Raw genomic sequence first — 20,703 nt, forward strand, 5'->3', positions numbered from 1 at the left:
TTAAAGACAAAAGAAACTCAATCCACCACCCAATGGTTGCCATTGCATCAATGCATGACGACCTTGGTACAAATCATAAATTCATTGAATAAAAATTATAATACAACCCATAAGAAAATGATCATACAAGAAATATTAAAATCACGGCTCATTAAATACTTGAGGTTTTTTTTTTCTCGTTAAACAAAAATATTGTTGCAAGGATGCTCCTCCATCGATACTAATCACTTGATACGAAGAGAAACGACAAAAAGCAGTCTTTGGTGGTTGATCAAGATGTCATAAGCAAGAGTTGCAACTTATGCTTCATATACAATTCTACACTCATACTCTACACCATGCATGGACACATGCATTGACACTTTACTAGATGATATGAATACAATGATTCACCTCATAAAATGATGAGATAGGATGCTCTCTCTACAAAATTGACTTTTTCTGTAATGTTTTGGTAGAAAAATTTATTCCAGAAGCATCGATTGTACTTTGATGTCCCCCTTTGGCTTTTGGTCATGCTCTCTTGATGTTTTGCATTTTCTCCTGACGAGAAAGCCTCGCACAACTGATTGAATCTTAACCATGGCACCATACCTATAAATCTTTTGCACTTGTTTCTCTCTTTCGATCCGAATAGCTAACTCCAATCCCTAATGCAAAAGTTAGTTGAAAAAAGAGAGACAGTCAATAATAAGGGTTTGCAATTGATGAGGTTTGCAGTATTTCAAATGTGGGAATAACATAAGCATTCAATGCATGTTCTACTGAATATTATGTGTGTGAAATTCAGGCAAACGCTTCGCAAATTTATTATATCAGTCGATTCAATTTCTAAGGAAACCCAAAAATTAGTAAAAAAAAGATCTCAACGTTTGCTCACTGGGTGAACATGGTAAAGTTTACCTTAGAACCAATCTTATATAATGCCAATGTCTCAAGAAGCTCTCTAAATCCCACTCCTTTGCCTCGTACATGAAAAGAAAGCACTTCCCATTCTATTCGTGCATACCTACGACATTCAAATAGCTTTAATTAGTGTCTCAGATTTAGACCTGTAAGATGAACAAATACAACTACCATGGCACTTGAAAACTTGAATAAATTCTTTAACATCTGTATATTTTATATATGTGAATCCTTCACTATGACATTTATATTCCTTATAATGTTTTTGTTGAAAAATTACATGCATTAAAAGTTCTAAGTTAAAAAAAATAAAGAAATGACAAAAGCATTTGAATTTGTAGAATCCCAACCATGGACAATCATTTTCCTTTGAACACTTTTAAAAAAGGAGGTCTTTCTATAGTTTAACAAAGTATACAATTTCAGAAATTACAAAACTACAGTATCTACAAAAATCCAAAATTGTCCAGGCAAGATATAGTGCTTATGGATTTACAGTTATAGCAGACATACATTAACAGAAGTTTTGCTAGAAACTATAGAGTGAGATTATCAATTCTTCACTGGCCCAAAAAGCTCCATGCACAATTCACCGTATGTTCTTAATTCCTTTGAACTGCAGAATGCAATGCAAACTAGGCTTTAAGAAAACACTTTTATGGGTAAAGTGAAATGGGGAGGCAACTTGTGAGTATTATCTCAATATTGAGACAAAGAAAAACTATGCCTTTCTTTGGTGAGAGAAATCCAATATGCCGATGTGGAAATCAACTCTCCTTTCAGCCTATGTATTTGTTGTGGTTCCCCATGAAGTTCATCAAACAAGAACCCATTTCTCAGGCTCCAATTATACCACGTCCCCCAATACCTAAGATAGAAAAATACAACCTTATATGGTGGGGTGGGTAGAGCTCTAACAGCCTTGATGAAAATCCATTGAAAATGTGACAAAACACTGCTAGTTAATGATGCCCAAAGTTGTGATATAACAACCCAAATGGTTTTAGAAACTGGGCATATAATGAACCTGTGTCTGGGATCTTCCTCAATCACTGTACAGAAAAAACACGTATCTGTCTTCGTTTTAAAGTCATGGCCAAAGGCAACCCACCCACCATTACATGCCAAAGAAACACATTTGCACAAAATGGAAGATGAGACTGCTATCCTGCATCTAAAACTCACACCCATTTTACACATTGGGTAATTTGTCATGTATCTAAAACAGTCTTCACTAACCAAGTTCTATCTTCAACCAATTTATGGTATACATTATTACTGTGCACGAAAAGTATCAATGATTTTTCAGTATCAAACGACCAATCTTTCCATGATTCCTCAACGACCAACTCTGCAATTGGGGAATCTGGGATAGGTAACACCAATATTGATTGCCAACTATAACCATATCCATGTGGTATATGAAACCTACTTCACATTTTCCAAAAGGCCATCATTTGCCTATGTAACTCTAAAATAACAGCTTTGATAGTTACCAAGCCAAGCCTTGCCACACACACACACACACACACACTCACTCTCTCTCTCTCTCTCCCTCTCTATGGACGATAAGAATTCTAATTCTAATTCTAAATTCTCTCTCTCTCTCTCTTCATGTTATTTACTTTTATATTTACTGTGTAATATTTATTTTATTTTGATTTGTTCTCAAAGACGAGACAACACTTAAGATGTAATCTCTTATTTGGTCTTATAGGCCATTTTGGCCTCTTCAAAGACGTTAATATATCTTTCTCTCTCTCTCTCTCTTCCCTCGTCTCTTTTTATCTTATTTACTTTTATATTTACGGAGTAATATTTATTTTATTTTGATTTGTTGTTCTCAAAGACAAGACAACACTTCAGATGTAATCTCTTGTTTGGTCTTATAGGCCATTTTGGCCTCTTAAAAGACGTTAATCTCTCTCTCTCTCTCTCTCTCTCTCTCTCTCTCTCTCTCGTATAAAGATTTTGTGACCACTTACAGCTTTTTGTACATGCACCATACAGTTTATTATATAATTTTTATTTAAATATCACTTTTTTCATGGAAAATAAGTAAATGAAAAAATAAAGATACAGACACATAATGTGCGTCCTATTGTTCCTGTATCTATTTTAGAGTAATAAAACCTCTAAACTTAAAAGAATAATATAACTAAATAAATAAATTAGAGAGATAGATAGAAAGAGACCATTCGCTTGGAGCATTGTGACGACGACCCAATGGGATGCCAAGCCGATTAACGAAGGAACGTAGCTTATGGAATCCTATAAAACCTTTACTCAATGGATCAAATTCACTATCACTCCATAATTCTTGATATTCTGTGAGATTTGCTGGTGTTATTATGGTTTTCTCCTTCAGCAGCCCAAAGGTAATTGTATCTATAATGCTTGCCACAAACATATTCATGAATATATGGGTGGCCAGTGTGATAAAAAGAATGAAGTAAAAAAGTGCAAATGCATTATTTCCACATTCAGATCCATGTATGGGGTCATCTTTGGTACAAAAAGGAAATTGTTGCATGGTATCAATCAAAAGGCAAGACCAATTGTCTCCTGTCATAATCTGCACAACAATATTCACAAGAAATCAACGAAGCAATAAAAGGAAAACAACACAGTTACATAAAAGCAATGCTAATTTTGCTTTAATAATAGTAACGTGAATAATTAGCATATGGACAGCAATGTAAATAAACAGTATTTCATAAAGAATTTTAATCACAAGTATTCTGTACACAACCTATGTAATCAACATGAATTTTCGATGATCATCAAGATCAATTCCTCATGATTTGGTTGTGCTATTTGGTAACACATGAGATCTGGTGCTTTACACCTTAATCTTTGCATTTTACATAGTATAGCAGAGCAAATATTATGAAACATAAAAGAAGGAGAGAGGAGCACCTGAAAAAGCGTAATAAAGGCATTTGTGAAGGAAGAAAAGTTCATTTCATTTCCAATGCAGATGCCATCTCTAAGTTTTGCAAACATCTGGACACCAATGATAGCAAACGAAACCAGCAAGATTCCTAATAACCATATAATGTCGACCATATGCATCATACTCACAATCACTATCTTTAGGAGATTATTCAACCTAGGAGTGTAACGAATCACACGAAATATTCTTGCTCCCATTGGGACTCTACCTACAGTTTTCCTTAAAGATAGTGTCTCAGGCATTATCATTGTTTCACTAACGATTGCATTGCATAACTCAAATATATTCCAAGGGTCTGATATAAAATCACGCACCTGCACCGGAAATATTTCAATAATGTTTTTTTAAAAGGTTTTCAGCACACACAGGTAACTTACATATTTATTAACGTCTTTTTAAGAGGCCAAATTGGCCTATAAGACCAAACCAGAGATTACATCTTAAAATTTTCTCGTCTATGAAAACAAACCAAAATAAATGTAACTAAATAAAATAAAGTAAACAAAATAAAACATGACTAAATAATAGTTTATTGATACATGTAAGATTCTAAAGTAGGATAGATTCATTTTTTTCTTCAAAAGGTCTCTGGCATAGGTTGAACCAAAATAGAAAGATCTCCAAAGCAAGGACGCAACTGTGATGGCAGTAGATAATGGCCTTTATTTCCAATGACAAGGGTGGTGAGATTGTGGTCCACACATGAAAAATTGCTATTGCCCATTCCATTGTTATCCCTTTGCAGTGTCTTGGTTGGAAGCCCACTGTATAACCCTTCATTGATTTGCAGCATGAATAGGATGGGGCTAAAGACAGTTGTGATCGTTTTTTGTTGATGAGCTTGAGTAGTTGTATGTTATCTTTCAGTTGATGAGCTCTTGGATACTGGTCTCTGATTGGAATAATGCCTCAGTGATTATTGGGGCTGCTCCCATCTCAGCCCCAATTATATCATAGGCATCCATGCTTTGCTCCTTATCATGTGGGCAATCATTGAGACTAAAGCTCTCACCAAATATTTCTAGTTATTTGCCTCGTTGAGACTCGGTCCCCAAGTTTCTATTCCATAGAGAAGAGTCGGTGTGACTATTGTATCAAATAGCCCCCATTCAGTTGGTGGCTCTTGGAGCTGTATAGGCGAACATTGTCTCTGAAGTTTACCAAGGGATACATATCCCTGAGAAATTCAAGCACAAGCAGTTTCCTGTAAGTAGAATCAAACCCCTATGAATGTTTAGTCCTAAGTACGTGTAGGATTGTGTATGTGCCACCTTTTCTTCTCCCAATAAGAATTCTGGTTCTGATCTTGTTACTGTGTCTTCAATGGCACATACTTCAAGACTAAGTACATCGTAACTTACCCACAAAATATTCTAGTTGACTTGACTAGCCAATCCTATTACCTATTTCGCTCTTTCCTAAATCCACTGTGTCCTATGCATCTACGGTTTCCTAGATTAACACCTTATCGACCCATATGGTCGAGTTGCACACTAGCCGCTCCTCATTTGGGGCGCTATCACAAAAAGTGCACTCTAAGAGCACATATGGGGATAGATTTACAACTTGGGGCTGATCATTGATTATATCTAACATGTCTCCAGAGATGTTAAACACCATCACTTTAGTTTTATCTATGTTTACCGACAAACATTTTCACAACAAAATGAGTTTAAGGCAATGCGATTGTCATCCCTCCCAAGAGTCGGAGAAAAGTAAAATGTCATCAGCATATAGTAATATTTGTATGAATATACATGTTAGGCATGCTGCAAACCACCAAATCTCTCTATGTAATGTAATACACGATCTATATAGAGTTTGGTGATAGTGACTAGAGGCAAAGATGGCAGATATTACATCTGAAAATGTTGTCTTATCTTGGAAAATGAAAAACCATAATAAATATAAATATAAATTAATTAATAAAACAGTTTTAGATTCTCAAAAGAAAGGACACAATGAAGCCATCTTAACATCTTATATCAGGCCAAAACCCTATTTCAACGTAACAAATCAAAATAAAATAACCAAACATAGGGTACTAAAGAATCCAGTGATATGACCACTTATGATTCTTAGATTAACTAGAACTTCTGCTTTGAAAAATATCCAAAATGGGCTGCCTGAATATGGATAGACGTCTGGAGGGAAGCACTTCATTTGTTGATGAGAAGGGTGACAAGGTCATGTTTGACATAGTGGCAGTCTACGTGCATGACACATTGCTATTGCTTGAACTATTATAACTCTTTTTGGGTGTCTTTGTTGAGACCTTACTTCTATAGCCGTTGATGGACTTGTAGCATGAGGTGGACCTAAAGAAAGTTATGATTGTTCTCTGTTAATGAGTTGGTGTGGTTATATTGTTGTCTTGCAACAAAGTCTTTCTTTGTTTCTTGAATTCTAGCATGAACAGTTCCGAGTATCATTGGTATTTGCATTCCATTACCTTGCATAGTGGGACAAAGCCTTGTTTGAATGCCAAATGGCCTATAAGATTGAACAAAAAATCACACTTGAAATGTTGTCTAGCTTTTTAGAACAAGAAACAAAAATAAATATAACTAGACATAAAGGTAGTAAAGAATCTAGTTATCTAAGCGCTTAAGATTTTGAACTTCATGGTTGTTTACGTACCTAGTACATACTATATCTCAATGTTGTTCAGTCAAATATCATGTACATTTGTCCAATACGGTATTTAACGTATTTATAAAAAAACAAGTATAATACGTATTTATAAAGAAAATGTAAGTAAAACCCCAACAAAAAGCAAAAGAAAAAAAAGATTTTAGTGACAAAGAAGCCAAAGGAAGGAAGAAAGAAGAATAGAAGAGACGAAAATGAAGAAGATGAAGAAGATGAAGAAGATGAAGAAGATGAAGAAGATGAAGAGAGAAAAGCAGACATGAACCTGTCCTGACTCTGAGTGTGATAATTGTAGTAGATAGAAGAAGAAGAAGAAGAAGAAAACGAAGAAAAGAGAAACCTACCATGAGTGTGATAATCGTAGACGATTCCTCAATCTATGAAGCCATAATTGTAAATAATTACAATTTGAAGTAGAACATCGTGATACACACTCACACTGATTTATAGAATAAGGGAATGTCGACATCCATATTACTACAAGTATTTTAGGATGTGAAATGTTCAAATGTCTTATATGCATTTTAGGATGTAGAACTATATTGTACATCACAAAATTGTGTAAACATAGATGTTTTTTACAATATTATAGATATTTTTTAGAAAGGTAAATAATTTTCAAATTCTAGAAGTATTTAACGTACTATACGTAAAATACGTAAAATACGTATTTTATAAGTATTTAACATATTAAGAAAACATATTTAACGTATTTTTAAAATTGGAGGTACTATACGCGTATTAATACGTTATATACGTTTGGTATCCGTACCGTACCTAATGTACCTAACAACCTTGCCGAACTTAGATATGCCAAAACTTCTGTCTTCTAAAGATCTCTAACATTGGCCCACCCAAGTTGAAGAGGTCTTGGAAGTGAGGGTAGCACCTTTGGTGCCAGGTGGCAATGGCATCTATCTATTAGTGACAAGGATGATGGAAACGTGTTGATCCATGTTCTTTCATGATCCAATGTAATGATATCAGCTTGGATCATTGTATTCTTCTCCACTTTGTCCATGTCTAAAAGTGGACAATCCATGATATATTGGAAAATGGGTACTGCATTTATATTTATGCCATCTGATTGGAACCACTGTTGCATTTCAGCAGACCACCAATGACTTATCTACATGGTCCGTGGGTTATTTTGATAATATAAGTACCAGTTTTCAGGGCCTTTGTTTCAAAGCTCCCAAATCATGGTCATCAGAATAATGCCTCAGTCAATATGGGGCTGCTTCCATCTCTGCCTGAACTATATCGTGGGAAACTGATGCTTTACTCCCATGATATAGTTCAAGTTGTGTGCTCTATGTCTTGGTTCACAAATTTCTACTCTATACATAAGAATCATTGTCACAAGTGTATTAAACAACAGTTATTATGTCCCAAACCAAAATAAATATGATTGAACGTAGGGCACTAAAGAGACTCACATCAAGACCGATTATCTTCACAAGAACATCTATAACATAGAATGTTGCGAAGCTGGCTTCAATACGATTGCGATGGGCAGTTAGTACTGGAGGTTGTCCTGCGAAATGTGAAGAAAGCCATGTATAGTTGACAAGCACAACCCCTCTTATTACTGGACCATACATCGGACTTGTAACAATCCTGAAGCAAAATTTCTGAACTCTTGATGGTGGATCTTTCAGTTTGTGAAGAGGTTTCATGCTCTGAATAATCCTGTTTGTATCTCTCAGAAGCTTTTGCCTCTCAGTAAGAAGTTTTGAGCCTGATATCAATCCAAACTGGTCAATGAAGACACCTACAAACATGCGGAGGATGAAGAAACCACCAACACATACAAAAGCAATGAAGTAGAAACTGTGCAAGGGACTGCTGTCCCTGGCAGGTTGAGTTCCTTTGGATCCTCGGATATCCATGGCTGGATAAATGAAGCCAAGCTACACACATAAGATCAATTTTGAGCTTGTATAGTGAGCTATATCAGCCATATAATCAAATAAACACATCATATTATTTAATGTCTTCTTTGTCGTTTTTATAACCATATAAGGAATAATATTTTTACTTGTAATACCTAACGGGTATTGTAGGACATTTTAGTCTTCTCTAAACATTAATACATCTCATTTCCTTATTTCTCCTATGTATGGACAGGGAGGCAGCGAAACAAAGGACTCTCATGAGGACATGTGCGATGAAATCTTTTCCATGGTTCACAACACATTCTTTTCTTTTTCTTTCAAAACATTAATACCTCTCCTTTCCTAATTTCTCCTATGTATGGACAGGGAGGCAGTGAAACAAAGGACTCTCATGAGGACATGTGAGATGAAATCGTTTCCATGATTCACAAAACATTATTTTCTCTTTCTTGATATGAATTTGAATAGGTAGTACCCTCCACATTTTTTCTATACGAATTCGAAGGCTTTGTTTTTTTATTTTGAATCTTGTCCATGTTTTCAAGTTGTATATCCTCCAAGTTTTGATTTCACATTTAACTATATTCTCTTGCATTACTCTCAATGATTACAAAATGTTACTAATCACCAACCACGATGGCTGGACTTGAGAGATACATTGCATGAGACATGAGGTTTCTGTTGTAATTTCGAAAATCGGGAATGTTTTCCTCTTCATCTTCTAAAAATATCTCATTAAGTACTGTAAGCTGAAATGATACTGGTCAAAAATATTTTCCAAGAAAATATTTTACTTTAATTTTAAATTATCTATTCAGCTCTATAAATTACTTACATCATTGGTCATTGATGGAATGTTGGATATCCACTAAAAACCCTGTGTCATCTACGAATATAGTCTTAGGACTAGAATAACACTTCAATTGTACAGCCATAACATGGAAAATGGGTTTAGGTTTAACATAGTCCAGTTTTCACAAAATAAATGAAGACAATAGAAAGAATGAACTCTCCTACAGAGCCTTATGACGTAAAGGGATGTAAACACTCTTTTGTAATCACCATTAGGTACATGATTCAATTAGTGGTCTTATTATATTTACCTAATCTATGATCTTTTATAGCTATGCCAGTTACTTAATACATTTGAATTATTATTACAACAAACACATACTTGTATATTGTCAAATGTTGATACGACGAAAAGAGATAAAAGAGCATGAGGGAAGTTGTCAAAATGAAAAGGGAGATTAGCCCAAACACGTGGAGTTAATATTAGACCATTGTTCATGCCTGGTCCAACACAATAAGCTTTATGATCAACATCTGAACTGCATGATGAGAAACGCCCATGAAAAATCTCAATGCCAATAGCAGCAAAAACTGAGAAAACTGCTAATGTAAATGCCAACACTGACGTCACTGCAGGTAAAGTGCGCAGCAAATTTGTTGTCAATACTTTCATCCCTTGTATACGACATAATAAACGTAACGGTCTGAGTGAACTAAGAATACGAACAACCGTGAGCTGCATAGGGTTCCAACTTGGTACCAAAAACAGTGCATCCAAAAGGAGTAGAAAAAGGTCTAGAAAATTGTATAAGTCCCCAAGATAAGGATCTGGGGTAAAGAGAAAACCAAACGCAATAACTTTCATAAACAATTCCAATGTGAAAACCTGTAAAAGATTCCAAGTTTTGTATCATCGATCTTGACGTAAAATTGCGAAAAAAATATCTGATATATCTATCTATATCTATATATATATATATAGTATTTACCATAAAAATTATTCAATCTATTTTTGTTAATGTGTGTTGCATGTATGGATGCAAAATACTGGTTTAAATAAACAATCTGCATGATGAATACTTCAACCTTTTTACCCAAAGGTACTATAGCAGAACAAAATATAACACTCTACGTATTTCTCTTTAGAATGTATGCACTATAATAAATGCAGTGCTTTACAGAGATCTTCATTAACATGATAAGATTAAAACAAGAATTCCCATTATTACTCATTCAGAACCACAATTCTTAATATTAAAGGAAAAAATGGCATGTAAAATACCACCCAGTAGCAACCATGATTCTTATTAAGAGAGGAAAAACGGAAGAGATGAGTTGTAGGCTAAAGACTTGATCATCTGTTTCACGGACATGGAAAAAAATAAAAGCTTCCTATTCAAGTAAGAAAGAAATATATATTGATATCTTATAAGAGGCTGAAATGGCATATAAGACCAAGCAAGAGATTGTATCTTTAGTGTTCTCTTGTTTGGAGAACAACAAACCAAAATAAATGTTGCTAAGCAAGAAAAAAAAGTAAAAAAGTGACGACAGAATCTTGTTATTGGTAAGTGTAAGATTCTCAAGGCAGATATATTGTAACTGCTGTCTTTAAAATATCTCTAGCATAGGTCGATCCAGATAGAGAGGTCTCTGAAGCGAGGGAAGCACCTAGATGGAGGGAGATAATAGCCTTTATCTCTTAATGACAAGGGTGGTGAGATCATCGTCCATGAGGCCAAGGCCTGCGTGCACAAAAAATTGCTATTGCCTTATCTATTGTAACCCCTTTGCTATGTCCTGGTCAGGATTCCATTTGTGTAGCCCTTTGTACTGATGGGGCTAAAGAAAGTTGTGATTGCTCTTTGTTGATGAGCTTGACTCCCTGTGTATCTTGAGTTCTAGCAAGAAAAGACCCAAGCACCGTTGGTCCTCATTTTCCATTAACTTGCATAGTGGGCCTAAGCCTTGCTTAAAGAGGAAAATGTATAGTGTTCTTCAGATTCCACCCTAGAGGTATTTCTGCATATCTCCCTACCTCAATGTTTAACCTACGTGATGAAGTTTTAAGCTGCCCTATCACATTGCGCACCCATCCTCCGATGTGTGTAAAAAGTGTGTCTTATAGTGGGACATATTTCTACTAAGTGATTTTCTGGGGCTGATCCATGTTTTCCAAGTTAAGAGTATTAGTTGGGATCACTCTATTCTGTTTCACTTTGGAATGGGGGTAGTGCATTTACACTTATGCCATGTGACTTGATCCATTGTTGCCATCCAAAGCGACTGCAACAGGGATAGGGGAAATTGGGATTCAATATGGGCATAGCAAACATCTGAAGTGTAACCACACACTCACTGTTCAAAAAATTCACAAAGATCAATTACATTTGTGTTAGATGATGAATTAGCAACCCTGCTCAGCATCTCAGACAAGAGAAGCATACTAAAGGGTGACAATATGACCTCACTCCAACTCAAGTAGCACATCACAAAGAAAACATCCCAAGAGTGATTGACACAAGAAATGAAGGAAGATGGGCTCTATATAGAGATGGTAAGGTCATTATAACAAAGAAGAGAGCCAGTATTTTGAGTCCATCTTGTGCATAAGGATGTAGATGTGCATTATATTTGGATAACAATCAAAAGAGGGGATCATAGAGAGCTATATATTGTGATTTTCTACTTTCCACCTGCCTACTCGAGGTTTCAACCCCTTGGAGAATCAACAACTCTACCATTATATGATGATATCAAAAGATTTTCTAGTATGGGGGATATAGTACTATTAGGAGACTTCAATACACGAGCTAAGGATGATCAAACAACTGTGTTTGACACAAGTGAGACTGTATCTGAAATAGGGAAGAAGAAGCTGGTCTAAAAGACAAGCTCAAAGATATGAGTGAAGTTACAGAATATGCCAAACACTTTCTAGCCTTAGGAAGTGCACCTGGATTTGGAATAACTAATGGTTTGCCACAAATTCTGGAGCTATGAGTGCAAGTCTAATATTTTGTTTTACTTACTCCATATGATCCTATTTGGACATAATATAATTATCTTTTACAGCAGACAAAACTATAGTATGTTCCTTTTTTGACATCATCTGCAATATCTTAGCAAGTACTAAATATAGGGAGGTTGTAAATATTGCCTCAAGAAACTTGACTATTGTGATTCATTCCTTTATTCCTTGTAGACATGTTTTGTTGGCACATGTCAGGAGAAACATTCGACATTGATGGCCTTTAATAAAAAAATGCAGATTGCCTCAAGACAAACTTGGCTCACAGATCAGGGAATTCTTTGAGCTATGAGGACAAATATGTAGGCTATGAGGTAGGATATTACCTAATCATAGTAAGGATGATCAGGACCAATTTACCAACGTTAAGATGAAAGATCACATCATGGCACATTTGGACATCTAGATGCAACAAGACGATAGATTAATAGATGACATTTCATGCATAGATGGAATAAATTTCACATTGGAAAGCTTCAAATTTCAAAGTCAAAATCTTGGATTTAAATATACCAATCTTTTATATATCAAACATAAGTTAATGAGTAAGACTTCTTACCGCAAAGACAAATTGATTGAGATGAGCGAAGAGAGGAGCAAGGGGAGCAGTCTGTGACATGGTAATGACGACTACCACGCTAATTATAATTGAGCATGTGATAAAGAGAGTGAACAGCCTTGATTCTACAATTTTCTGGCATATGACTCTTATAGAGTTCTCTGGCGAGAACAAGAATAATGAAGTATCTGATAAGTACCATGGTGTTTTTTCTCTCAGGCTGAAGCTTCTGCCTAGCTCTTCAAATTCTTCTAACTGGAAAGATGCTCGTGATTCTGATCTTGTAACTACTTTTTTGGATTGCTGCTGTTTCAACACAGATAACTCTTGATCTTCACCAAGACCTTCTGTAGGACCATCGGATGATCCATCATTTACCAATGCTAAGACAGACTTGCGAAGTGCTGTACCTGGTGCTTCTGGGGTAGATGAACCAAAAGAAAAACCAATACTCTGAAGCATTTGAGAAGACCTTCGCGTGAGGTTTTGGGGAACAGCACTGCTGGTAGATGGTGTATCTTGCCCTGCATAAGAAGTGCTCGTTGAAGAAGATCCTATAGAATCAGGGGGGAAAGATATATTTGAATGTTCTGTGTTTGCCTGCCCAGGAACTATTGCAGGTGATGTTTTGTTTATTGCAGAATGCTGGCCTGACTTATTCGTATATTTTGATCCTGCCTCTGTCTTGGAAATAGGGATGGAGATGGCTTTGACTTTCTTGGTGTATAGCCTATCTGATATGCTCTTAACCCTTGCAGTTGCACCTTCCACTGCACCTACTAACCATGTTCCACTCCCCTTAGATGATAGAAGACGATTTTGCCGTGATTTAAGGTGCTTAAGATATTCTGCCTGCAAGGCCACCAGATGTATAAATGATCCAACACATTGTAAGATTAAATACATCATGCATGTAATATAGTCACATGATTACCTTCTGAATCTTCTTCTTTTGAGCATCAGAGAGCTCAGATTTCTCCAAAATAACTGCGATAACAAGGTTAAGAACCAGAAACACAGTGATGATGAAATATATTACAAACAAGAAGGGTGCAAACCATCTGTCAATCACAAAGACAAAATCGAGATTAGAATTAACAAAACTCTGCAATTTTTCTACGAACTCATCTTTGATTTTTTTTATGGAGAAAATGGAATTTGGGATGGAGAGGGTTCCGTTTTTTGTAAAAGATCAGGGTTCATCTGAAATCCTATATAAAACTGTAAAAACAATCAAGAAAGAGCCTAGACAAACTTTTGTCAATTTGTAAGAAAAACGATTGGTAGCTGGTGAGTGGAAGCCTTGAATTGTCACCATGAAAACCCCGTGCACTAAAACTTTTGAGAAGAGACTACCCTCCAGAAGGAAAGAAGAATGATATATTACTGTAACTAAATGGCCAAAATGTCTTGTGAAGACCTACCAAAGGTTACAACTGTTTATGTTAACTCCTCAATGCAACAAAACATATAAAAATGAAACCCTAAATGAAAATTATTCAAACATCGATACAAGAAAGTGAGGCACATGCTTCCTAGAAAGAAAGAATGAATGAATGAATGATACATTAACATGTTTTTAAGGGACCAAACAAGAGATTACATCTCAAAATGTTGTCTCGTCTTTGAGGTCAAAGAAAAAATATATGTAAAAAAAGTAAATAAAAATAAAACATGACTTGAGAATCTCGTTATAGCTACATGTAACATTATCAAGTGAGATCGCTTAAAATTTTTGTCTTAGGAAGTTCTCTAGCATAGGCTGATCCAAAATGGAGAGATTTATGAAGTGAGGAAACACCTGCAATGGTGGGAGATAACGGACTTTAGAAGTCAATGACTTGTAGAATATTTAGCATACGTATTCAACAACAATGAACCAACGTGAAGAAGTTCACAATTGCCCTGTCACACTGAGCAGCGGAATAGATGTATGTCCATATAAGAGTTCCTGATGATAAATCCACCAAGAGATGTTGATGCATTTTCTTCCCTTATCTAATTTGACAATCAAAATCCTTCCAATTATTATCCTTGTTAAGACTCGGCCCCCAGGTTTTTACTCCATAGAGAACAGTTTGTGTGACGAGTGTATTAAATAACCAGAAGTTAGTTCTGTCCAGCTTGTAGTGAAACCTTCACACATAGCTTTATTAAACATGTGTGCTAGAAATGGGAACAAGGTGTCACAGGCATGGATATAGTGCTCACCTACCAATCCCAAATTGTAATTGTGGTGTAAAAAAAGTGGGGAGCTTCCCAAGGATATCATATAGTATCTTTGCAGATTCATGCCACACCTAAGATAAAGTCAGTTATGTGGTAGGTTTCCTCTAACTAAACATTTTCAATGCTCTTTTACTTTCTAGGAACAAGTGATACACACGGGTGCATTGTCAGTTGTATGGAGAAAGGCATGCTAGGACAGATAGTTTCATATAGATAAATTCATGCTTTCTGTGTCAAATAATTTCTAAGATATTAGGTATACTTACTTATTTACACCGTTTGTTCGCATCGCATTCCACATCTGGTTTACCCACATGTCTGCTGTTGTGCAGGTAAACCATAGAAACATTGCACTAAATATGCTATCAAAATTATCTCTGGGGTACTCATCTGGGAAATCATAATATCTCCCTGAATACAGCTCCATGCCAATCACAGAAAACACAAAAATAATGAAAACATAGAAGAATGAAACCGCTGACATAGAACCCAATCCTGCAATGCAATCAGCCTGCACAAAGAAATGACATTCTCATTTGGCATTGGAATTTCCATGCAGTACAATGTCCACTGACCAAATGCAGGTAACAGAAATAGGTAGAATATATGATTCATGTTATTTCCTAAAGGTATGCAATCATTATGCAAACAATATTTTGTGCTTGTGCATAAACATGATAATTTCCATATCTGACTGGATTAGGCCTTAAGACCACAAAATATGCTGAGCTTGGGGGGAAGTACAAGTACAAAAACGAAAAATGAGATTGAGACGAAGGAGCACAAGGAGAATCAGCATGACAAAAGAGGAAGAATGAGACCGGCATTGACAAAGTAAGCCCGGCACATCTAATCTGACTTCAACCGGCAAGTTGGAGGAAAACTTTTCAAAACCCTGAATTTTGAAGTTAGAGATAAATCTGACCGTGAATCAGTACCCTTGACAAGCCCGAAATTTTGGATCAGCAAGATCAACCTTGCCAGATCAAGATCAAGTACATGGGAGCAATGTGAAAACCACAGTCCAGCAGTTCGAGCAACTGCGACTGAGTCTTCAACTACACCAAGAAAACCAAGCTTAAGTGGACACATAACCAACCATGAGGGGGCATGTTGAGAATCAAGCTCAACTTGTGTGAACATGTGCTTATGGAGAAAAGCACAATGTGCGAAAAAGTGTGTGCACACACTTTATTGTAATCCATGTGAACTATCTAGTTAACTAGATTGTGATGTCTAGTTAGTTGTCAAGTGTAAATGTGGCCAAAGAATATTAGATATTCTTATGACAGAATCATACTCGAGTGGATATCTATGAGTAGATTCCATCAACCACATTTAATGTGGCAGTCCCTTGAGAACTTGTATATAAAACCCCCTTCGTTCATTGTATGGTTAAGGTATGGAACTGTCATGATATTTTACAAACATCTGGGATCACATCCTTGAGAAACATCATAAAAATGTATACTATCAGTGATTGATATATTTAAATGTTGGAAACATTCTTCACATACAGTAGAAACATTCCCTTACTTTCATAAACTACAACATTTGAATGTTCATAGCAAGTAGAGATAAGAGATGAAATATTGTATTCCAATAATATGAATAGGAGTAGACAAGCATAGTAATATATAGAAAACACAGATGTATGTGATACGAACGTCTTAATATATAAAACCACTTACAACAACAGAAGTGTGCTTTTTTGTCTCTTTCTTGTTAATGTAAAACCAACGCATTATCCTTGCTCCAGAAATATTTGGATATGCACGTGTCATAACAGCACCCGCAGACATCGCAATCACAAATGTGTCAAACATATTCATTTCTGCAACAGAGCATCAACATTAGGTTGCAAACCTTCCCCCTAGAGGGCTTACTCATGAGAATAGACAGATCTCTAGGACTATATTAGTGAGAGATGAAGATGCTATTTTGTGGGTATACAAAAGGCATCCGAGACAAGATTCAATGAGAACCTAAGAATTGATCCATCCCAACATATGTTGATGAGATCAACCCCTTTCTTCCTCAAATCATAATTGTTAAAAAAACATGTATTTATAATACGAAGTATTTAACACATATTCAACATTTTAGAACTGTCATTTCAAAATGTTTCGTATATTTAGCATATTTGAAGTATTCTATGTATTTAACAAGTATTTTACGTTTACAAAAGTTTAAAAAGTATTTTTAGAGAAACAAGTTTTCAAAAATTGAAAAAAGTAACAAAATTTGGCCAAAAACAATTGTTAGATGAAATATGAACACAAGAAGTATTTAACGTATTCTACATATTTTATCTGTAGAATAAGTATTGTAAGTATTTAAGAAAAGATAGTAGCATATGTACTGTATGCTAAGTATTCCACAGCTATGGATGAGACATCTAGATACAAAGAGAGATTGGGTGGTTCAAGAGCATGCTTTAGTAGGGGTAGCCACACCAATGCCAATGACATTGTGTTGCCCTCTGCCTCTCCACGAGAACTACAAATATATCTAAATGCTTTAAAGTTATTTTGTTACATTTTTGTCCGTCAACCTTAATAATCTAAATTGACGGTGTTTAACACCATTAATGCATGACAATATAACCAGGAATAGAATTCTTAGACACAAAATTATCAGGCCTTATATAAACTGTGCCATTAGGGAGTGGAAACAGAGGAACACCAGGGAGATACCACAGGCTCTTCAAACAAGCTTTTGGCCTGCCATGCAAGGTCATGAAATATGAAGACAAATGTTTCTTGAGACCCTTCTTGCTAGATTTCAAGAGATGTAGAGAGAAGTTGTTGAAGAATAACAATAAAACCACAACAGCTCATCAATAGAAGAAGAAAAGTGACTTTCATTAACTCCATCTCTCCTCATTCTAAGTTCATGAAGATTACACAAGTGGGTTCTCGACCAAGACACTCAAAAAGGGTTTAAAAAGATCAGGCAACAGCAATGTGCCGTGCTCTTAGACTACAACCATCTGGTTCACGACCTTGTCATCCTCATCACTGAAAAATAAAGGAGAGTATCATCCAATGCCTAAGGTGCTTCTCTCTTATCCCTCTCCATCTTGGGGCCGCCCATGTTGGAGATTTTTTGCTGACAAAAGTTCCAGTTAATCTAAATTCAAAATCTTAATTTCTTAGATATCTAGATTCTTTGGTAACCTGTGTTTAGTTATATTTATATTGATTTTTTCTTGTCCAAGATAAACGAGATTTTCAGATATAATCTCTATTTCTTTCTAATGGGCCATTTTGGCCCACTGAGAAATGTAATTTTTCTTTTCTTCATTCATTTCTTTTCTTTCTAGATATATTAATGTCAATGTTGTGAAGATAGGACAACTTTTCTGAGAAAATATGTCCAGTGAAATTGAGTGTGCATTAAACAAACAGGAGGATGATTCAATTTCTTACGGTCATCTAAGAAATCCGTTAATCCCACCGCAAGAAATCTCAGAACCATTTCCACAGTAAAAGCAATGATAAATAGTGCCTCCATTGCATCTGTAATTCTGTTAAAGATGACATATAAAAGAAAGCTGTTGCAATGGTCATAGGTTTGTTTTGATCATTTAAAGCATATATTGTCCTAGCACTTGACAGATTAACCATAATAGCACTTCATGAACTTTTTTGATTTGTTGTTCTCAAAGATGAGACAACACTTAAGATGTAATCTCTTGTTTGGTCTTATAGGCCATTTTGGCCTCTTAAAAGACGTTAATATCTCTTTCTTTCTTTCTTTCTAAAATAAATTCAACGCAAAAAAGGATACAAAGTGAATAAAGAAACTGTTTAGCAATTCCCTCATGACGAAGGCACAGAACAAGAAGATTGGCAGTGACTGCAAAGAGTTCTGAATATCTGAAAATTTTGCTTTTAACAATGGCACGGCACCTCCCAGAAATACTCTTTCGTGCAGATCTGGCTCCCATAGATACTCCACGTGACATACTTCGTGAAAATGAGCGTGAAAACTTCCTGGATATTCAGTTATTTATATTATAAATACACAGAAGCTGAAAATTGGACATGGTTTTACTTCTAAGAATATAAGGACATTTCGTAAGGACATTCATACTCATGTTTAATCTCATAATGTATAAAACCACATACCTAGAAAGCATTGTACGCCCCTCTGGATCCCAATCAATATCATCGAAGTCTCCCAATGAATCTACACGCATGCTGTTACTGAAAGCTGATGGTCTGCCTTTCGACATTAACCTTTTCATCGATACACTTGTCTTGCACATTGCTTTGTTTAACTGGGCTTTCACTTTTTCAGACTTCATTTGGAATATCTCAATGCATGACATCTTGGTTTTGTCTTCTAGTATCACATCCTTAAGAATGCTTGCCATCACCGTAGCATTATAGAAGTTAAACTTCTTTTCACTTCGACTTTTCTTCAATAAAGCCTACAATATTAGGTTTTTTGGTTCTTGATGTTAGAAAATGCAGGCATACATCTTTATATAACTAACCATTAAAGTTCCATCTGGAAAGACTGGTAGCTATCATCTTGCTATAAATTTACTTAATAGTTCAAATATTTCACAAAATTTGACCTGATGTTCATGCCGAACGCGAAGAAATACTCCACTAACTGCAGCAACAACTATGTTGACAAGCAAGTACGATACAATAACAACCAATGTGATGAAGTATGCAACTGCAAAAAAGAAGGGACTGCAAATCTTTATTTTCAAAAGCACCTTCCATTGTTTTGATGAGGACAAATGACTTTTCTCAAATGGGTGGTAAATGGTCTTGTATATAAGTTCAAATGCAAGATTGGTAGTCTTTTTTAAGATGTGCACAATCTTAGTACAAAAAGATGAGAAGTGAAATTTCCAAAATTATCTGCTTATGTGATTCAGCACATCATAAACCCCTCTACCAGCAAAGTGTAAGGCCTACCCACTATGAATTGACCCAATACACCTTAACTTAACCGCAAGGCATTAGTTATATATCTCAACCTCTCAATGCAGCAAATTATTATATTATAGATATGGATCTGCTCAATAAAACTGCTGTCCCAAAACTCTGCATCTGAAGCATCAGAAACAAATTCCAGTACAATGAAATTGCATTTCTGCTCCTATGGACGTTTCATTGCAGAAATACATGTGTATAAGATGCAATCTCTTATTTGGTCTTATAGGCCATTTTGGCCTCTTAAAAGACGTTAATATATCTTTCTTTCTCCAAGCTTATTGTAATGTGGGAAAATATAACCACTTTAATACTATAATCTCACATGTGTCAAAAATCAGATTCCCTCATCTGTTTTTATCTTATTACTGAGTAATACTTATCTTATTTTGATTTGTTGTTCTCAAAGACGAGACAACAATTAAGCTGCAATCTCTTGTTTGGTCTTATAGGCCATTTTGGCCTCTTAAAAGACGTTAATATTTCTTTCTTTCTTTCTCCAATCTTATTGTAATGTGGGAAAATATAACCACTTTAATATTATAATCTATAAGTAGTTTAGACACACACTATTCGCCAAATTGAGCTAAGTTACAACCATTATTTTCTTGAAACTCTTCATCTACCCATCTTCCCTGATTCAGGTTCCCGGTGATCCCACTTGAGTAGCACATGTACAAGCGTATTTCCCGCAACAGCATTTAAAGAAACTAGCTTTAGAG

The 20,703-nt window shown here is 35.6% G+C and overlaps 1 protein-coding gene across 6 annotated transcripts in view; it reads right to left on the reverse strand.

Moving 5' to 3' along the window:
- Nucleotides 1–218: 218 nt before the first annotated feature.
- The window catches only part of LOC147855744 (uncharacterized), a 31,960-nt gene continuing 11,475 nt past the window's right edge, over nt 219–20,703 (reverse strand). For 2 of the 6 annotated variants that reach the window (XM_087330234.1, XM_087330233.1), the window contains exons 12-25: nt 19,612–19,715; nt 19,157–19,461; nt 18,816–19,021; nt 18,455–18,544; nt 16,715–16,857; nt 15,290–15,534; nt 13,729–13,855; nt 12,795–13,646; nt 9,587–10,090; nt 7,954–8,427; nt 3,826–4,176; nt 3,102–3,481; nt 904–1,009; nt 219–650 (exon numbers count right to left, since the gene is read on the reverse strand). In XM_087330234.1, the coding sequence (XP_087186360.1) occupies nt 465–650; nt 904–1,009; nt 3,102–3,481; nt 3,826–4,176; nt 7,954–8,427; nt 9,587–10,090; nt 12,795–13,646; nt 13,729–13,855; nt 15,290–15,534; nt 16,715–16,857; nt 18,455–18,544; nt 18,816–19,021; nt 19,157–19,461; nt 19,612–19,715 (4,073 nt within the window). In that variant the 3' untranslated portion in view covers nt 219–464. The remainder of the gene's footprint in view (nt 651–903; nt 1,010–3,101; nt 3,482–3,825; nt 4,177–7,953; nt 8,428–9,586; nt 10,091–12,794; nt 13,647–13,728; nt 13,856–15,289; nt 15,535–16,714; nt 16,858–18,454; nt 18,545–18,815; nt 19,022–19,156; nt 19,462–19,611; nt 19,716–20,703) is intronic. The other 4 variants (XM_087330236.1, XM_087330235.1, XM_087330237.1 and 1 more) reach the window with 3 other exon arrangements.

Source organism: Azolla caroliniana, unplaced genomic scaffold (genome assembly GCF_043228905.1).
Source record: "Azolla caroliniana isolate FFs.n. ecotype wild unplaced genomic scaffold, voAzoCaro1.0.p SCAF_14, whole genome shotgun sequence".
NCBI classification, from domain to species: domain Eukaryota; kingdom Viridiplantae; phylum Streptophyta; class Polypodiopsida; order Salviniales; family Salviniaceae; genus Azolla; species Azolla caroliniana.